General features: G+C 40.3%; 1 protein-coding gene across 3 annotated transcripts in view; it reads left to right on the top strand.

Annotated features, from left to right (window-relative positions):
• The window catches only part of selenot2 (selenoprotein T, 2), a 21,998-nt gene that overhangs the window by 3,516 nt on the left and 12,448 nt on the right, over window positions 1-6,034 (top strand). For all 3 annotated transcript variants that reach the window (XR_002273572.1, XM_020585406.1, XM_020585407.1), the window contains exons 3-4: window positions 5,246-5,372; window positions 5,461-5,548. Coding sequence is in view for 2 of the 3 variants with exons in the window: in XM_020585406.1 (XP_020441062.1) it covers window positions 5,246-5,372; window positions 5,461-5,548 (215 nt within the window). In the remaining variant the exon portion in view is untranslated. The remainder of the gene's footprint in view (window positions 1-5,245; window positions 5,373-5,460; window positions 5,549-6,034) is intronic.

Here is a 6,034-nt window from a genome sequence, read left to right as displayed (position 1 = left end):
TGGGTTTTATCTTGCCAAAGTTTGACAGGCTTTTAATCCTTGGTGATTTTAACATTCATGTATGTTGTCTGGCTGGCCCTTTGTGTAAAGATTTTTTAAGTACTATTGACTCTTTTAACCTCACCCAGTTGGTGCATAGCCCTAGACATGAGCTCGGACATACTGTACACTGGACCTCGTGATTTCTCATGGGCTGCCTGTTGCCATTACTGAAGTATGCGGCTCTCGATTTTCCGATTATTTCCCTCTCTTATTTAATATTAATGTGCCTCCACAGTCCGATAAACCCTCTGTTCCTGCTGGTATCAGACGCTCAATCACCTCTTCAACAGCAGGAGAGTTTTCTACTTGCTTCAAAAATTCTGGTCTGTATCTGATGGGTGATGTGTCCTCCTACATGGATCCTGAGGAAGTATTAACTCTATTAACCTCCACCTGTCAGGATATATTGGATTCTATAGCTCCCCTCCGATGTAGACTGGCTAAGCCGAAGGTTGGAACCTTGGCTAAATGACTTAACTCGGAAACATAGACGAAGATGTCGTAAAGCTGAAAGTTAACGGAAGAAGGACAAACTTTATGTTTCTCTTCGCCATTACAGGGACTGCTTGTCGGACTATCAGATTGTGGTGAAATCTGCAAAATTGAACTGTCTTTCTAACATTGTGGTCAGTAATCGTCACAAACCTCAGGTTTTGTTCTCTACAATCAACCCTGTTATTAACCCATGTAACCTTACTTCTCATCCTGACACGTCTGTTGAAATATGTGAGGGTTTTCTACATTATTTCACTAACAAAATTGCCAGCATTAGGCAGTTCTCCACTACCACTTCTTCTGACTCACTTGACTTTTCCCTGCCTTCTGCTGTTTTTGACCAATTTGAGACTGTTTCATTGCCTTGTGTTATCAGAAGTGGTTTTACAAATGAAAACATCTCACTGTTCACTTGAATTCCTGCCAACAAGATTATTCAGGCATGTTTTTATCTATTGGTCCTAGCTTTCTGGCCCTAATTCATTTTTGACTACAGGCTCAGTTCCAGATGCTTTTAAACAAGCAATTGTCCAGCCTCTTCTTAAAAAGCCAAATCTTGATCCTTCCGTGTTTTCCAATTTTAGACCAGTGTCCAAATTATCTATGTCGAAAGTTTTCGAGAAGATTGTTCTTATTCAGCTCCAGTCTTTTCTGACAGATAATGGCATTGAGGAGCAATTCCAGTCTGGGTTTAAATCAAAACACAGTACTGAGTCTGCGCTATTAAAAATTAATAATGACATTTTGTTGGCCAGGGACTCTGGGGATCTAGTTCTGTTGGTGCTTTTAGAAATGACTGCTGCCTTTGATACAGTGGATCATGAAATCCTCATATCTCACCTGGAACAGTGTATAGGAATTCGTGATACTGTTCTTAATTGGTTTAGATCTTACCTCATGAATAGAAGTTTTTCTGTTAATATTGGTAACTGTTCCTCCTCCTCAACTATCCTCTCCTATGGTGTCCCCCAGGGGTCTGTACTCGGCCCAACTCTCTTTTCCCTGTACATGCTTCCGCTGGGATCACTTCCAAGGAGATATGGGTTCTCTTTTCATTGCTATGTGGATGACATCCAGATATACTTACCATTACAAGCAGCTGGAGGGACGTCTCTACAGCCATTGTTTGACTGTTTGACTGACCTGAAAGCCTGGCTGGCTCAGAACTTTTTAAAATTAAATGAGAAAAAGACTGAGTGTGTTTTATTTGGTGATCTGGCAAAATTTGCTGCTTTTAATCACGACTTATGCCCCCTGGCTCATCATTTGAAGACGACTGTACAAAACCTAGGGGTATTGTTTGATAGTGACTTAAGATTCGACAAGCAGATGGACTCAGTCGTAAAATCTAGTTTCTTTCACCTGAGGTTACTAAGTAAAGTCAAGTCATTTCTTTCTTTTAATGACTTTGAGATTGCAATTCATGGTTTTACAACCTCTAGACTGGACTATTGAAACGCATTATACCTTGGTGTTAATCAGTTGTCTCTCTCTCGTCTTCAAATGGTCCAAAATGCTGCTGCTCGTCTTTTAACAAGTACTAGGAAATTCAACCATAGAACTCTGGTACTGGCCTCTCTTTACTGGCTTTCAGTCCGTTTTAGAATTCATTTTTAGCTATTGATTTTTGTTTTCAAGGCTCTTAATGACCTCGCTGAGTTGGTGAGGTGGCACAAACCAACTAGATTACTCAGATCCTCAAGCCAGTTTTTGTTAGAGGTGCCCAGGGCCAGATACAAATGCTGGGGTGACCGTGCTTTTGTTGTTGCAGCTCCTAAATTGTGGAATGTTTACCTCTTAATGTTAGATCATCTACAGACTTGACAACTTTTAAATCATTGGTTAAAACATATTTATTCACTTTGGCTTTTAATACATAGTATCGTCTGATGCGTCCTCCTTTTATCTCTTGATTCTGTGTACTTGGTGTTTTTATGTTCCTATGTTGTTTTATTTCTCTGTTGATATTTTTTACTCTCGATTTGCATTTCCGTGTAAAGTACTTTGGTCGACCAGACATTGTTTTTAAAGTGCTATACAAATAAATTTTGATTTGATTTGAAATTTTGGTGCATAGGTCCCTGGAGAGTCAAGGTGTTGCAGGATGTAATGCAGTGCCACGTTCACTGCATTGTCCACCAACAATTGTCATATTTGTATAAAATCCTGCAATATTACGTTACGATTTTTAGGTTTCTGATGTTTTCTTTCCCAGTTCAGTAACAGCTTTGTCTTATACACAAATGCTCATGTACCACTGCCTATGAGGAGGAGGGGGTCAAAGTGCAACTGGTGTTTACGACAGTTGGGTACGGCTCAGTTACACACAACAAGTGTAGGGGGAGAGAAACTGCCAGGTCATGTACTGCTGCTTTAGGGCACTTAAAACATACATTTACAAACCACTGTTTTTAACTGAAACCATATGGTACTCAGGAAATATACAATGAAGTTTAATTAGGCTACAATGCTAGAATATGTATTTTAACCTAAATGCATAAATATGGTTCATTCTAAAATGGCAGGATATGGATGATACAAATGTGGTGAAATGTATTCCTTCTTACAAATCTAACACTACTTATTAATTCTAAACTTGATAATTCCACAACAAGTACAGCTTAATGTAAGCCTATTTTAGGTGACTATCTCTTTGATATTATTAATGGTTAACTATTTGTTTTATTTCAGTGCTCTATTTAATACAGTCATTGAAATACTGTGAATGAGACCAAATTAGTTTGTGATTGTTTTTTTTTTATAATGAAAAGTAGGCCCCTTTGGTTCCACTTCCATGTAGGACAGTGATCAAAATGACAAGGCAGTTCATTGAACTTGGCATTTAATTAATTTGCTAAAATTAAACATTCAACATTAAATGTATACAGTGCCTTGCGAAAGTATTCGGCCCCCTTGAACTTTGCGACCTTTTGCCACATTTCAGGCTTCAAACATAAAGATATAAAACTGTAATTTTTTGTGAAGAATCAACAACAAGTGGGACACAATCATGAAGTGGAACGAAATTTATTGGATATTTCAAACTTTTTTAACAAATAAAAAACTGAAAAATTGGGCGTGCAAAATTATTCAGCCCCCTTAAGTTAATACTTTGTAGCGCCACCTTTTGCTGCGATTACAGCTGTAAGTCGCTTGGGGTATGTCTATCAGTTTTGCACATCGAGAGACTGAAATTTTTGCCCATTCCTCCTTGCAAAACAGCTCGAGCTCAGTGAGGTTGGATGGAGAGCGTTTGTGAACAGCAGTTTTCAGTTCTTTCCACAGATTCTTGATTGGATTCAGGTCTGGACTTTGACTTGGCCATTCTAACACCTGGATATGTTTATTTGTGAACCATTCCATTGTAGATTTTGCTTTATGTTTTGGATCATTGTCTTGTTGGAAGACAAATCTCCGTCCCAGTCTCAGGTCTTTTGCAGACTCCATCAGGTTTCCTTCCAGAATGGTCCTGTATTTGGCTCCATCCATCTTCCCATCAATTTTAACCATCTTCCCTGTCCCTGCTGAAGAAAAGCAGGCCCAAACCATGATGCTGCCACCACCATGTTTGACAGTGGGGATGGTGTGTTCAGGGTGATGAGCTGTGTTGCTTTTACGCCAAACATAACGTTTTGCATTGTTGCCAAAAAGTTCGATTTTGGTTTCATCTGACCAGAGCACCTTCTTCCACATGTTTGGTGTGTCTCCCAGGTGGCTTGTGGCAAACTTTAAATGACACTTTTTATGGATATCTTTAAGAAATGGCTTTCTTCTTGCCACTCTTCCATAAAGGCCAGATTTGTGCAGTATACGACTGATTGTTGTCCTATGGACAGAGTCTCCCACCTCAGCTGTAGATCTCTGCAGTTCATCCAGAGTGATCATGGGCCTCTTGGCTGCCTCTCTGATCAGTCTTCTCCTTGTATGAGCTGAAAGTTTAGAGGGACGGCCAGGTCTTGGTAGATTTGCAGTGGTCTGATACTCCTTCCATTTCAATATTATCGCTTGCACAGTGCTCCTTGGGATGTTTAGCTTGGGAAATCTTTTTGTATCCAAATCCGGCTTTAAACTTCTCCACAACAGTATCTTGGACCTGCCTGGTGTGTTCCTTGTTCTTCATGATGCTCTCTGTGCTTTAAACGGACCTCTGAGACTATCACAGTGCAGGTGCATTTATATGGAGACTTGATTCCACACAGGTGGATTCTATTTATCATCCTTTGTCATTTAGGTCAACATTGGATCATTCAGAGATCCTCACTGAACTTCTGGAGAGAGTTTGCTGCACTGAAAGTAAAGGGGCTGAATAATTTTGCACGCCCAATTTTTCAGTTTTTTATTTGTTAAAAAAGTTTGAAATATCCAATAAATTTCGTTCCACTTCACGATTGTGTCCCACTTGTTGTTGATTCTTCACAAAAAATGACTGAGTTTTATATCTTTATGTTTGAAGCCTGAAATGTGGCAAAAGGTCGCAAAGTTCAAGGGGGCCGAATACTTTCGCAAGGCACTGTAAACTCCCAGGTATTTGCAGGCATGAAACTTACCAGCATCCTCCCCAGAATGGGAAGTTTTATACTGAGTTCAGTTTTATACTGAATGTGTGTCTTCTTGGTAGAAACTTGGCTATGTATGTACCTGTAAACTTGTCTTATCATAGTTGGTAAAATCAGCACACCTCTGTGTAACACCTTGTGCTCTTCTTCAGCTGTATGGCTAACCTGATCTCGTACCTGAAGCTCCTCTCCATCCTTCTGATCGTCATGGGTCAGAATCCCTTCATCCTCCTTGGCCTTCACACTCCCAGAGCCTGGACCTGGAGTCAGGACAACAAGGTAGCTGTCCTTGTGGCAACAGATGCTGCAGCTGGTTACCACAGCAACAGCTTTAAACCATGACATCACTGTGTTTACTGTTTCTCAGATCTTCTCATGTCTGATGGCCTTCTTTCTCTGTAACATGATGGAGACTCACTTCCTGTCTACTGGAGCCTTTGAGGTCACTCTGAATGGTGAGTTCTGATTGGTAGAAAAAAATAATGACATCACTAGGCAGAACGGAGATGGAGGAAGGACGGTCTGCAAGTTTCATTAGGCATACTGAGAGACACCCGGTTTGCATACCAGAGAGCTGTGAGCGCAGCTAAGTCCCAATATCTATCCAACATTATCTCTGAAAATACACATCAGCCTAGAGTAATGTTTAAAACCGTCAATGCAGTTATTAATCCTTCCAATGCTTTATTTCGTGAGACCTCAAGTACTGTCTGTAATGAGTTTTTAATGTATCAAGGTGAAAAGTCCCGAGTCATCAGGCAGGGTGCCCCGCATTCTTCTTCTTATGTCTTACCTGTCTCCCATCTCTCTCATACCTTCACTTCGTTTTCACAGATATCTATAATACAACTTAAGAAATGTGTGTGTCTACTGAAATCTGCAGGGTCCCCTTTGGACCCCCTACCTGGAAAGATTTTCAAAGAGTCGATTGACATCATTGG

The sequence above is a fragment of the Monopterus albus genome, unplaced genomic scaffold (genome assembly GCF_001952655.1).
Source record: "Monopterus albus unplaced genomic scaffold, M_albus_1.0 scaffold364.1, whole genome shotgun sequence".
Lineage (NCBI taxonomy): Eukaryota > Metazoa > Chordata > Actinopteri > Synbranchiformes > Synbranchidae > Monopterus > Monopterus albus.
The sequence above is the reverse complement of the archived record's forward strand: the minus strand, read 5'-3'. Positions and strand labels throughout refer to the sequence as shown.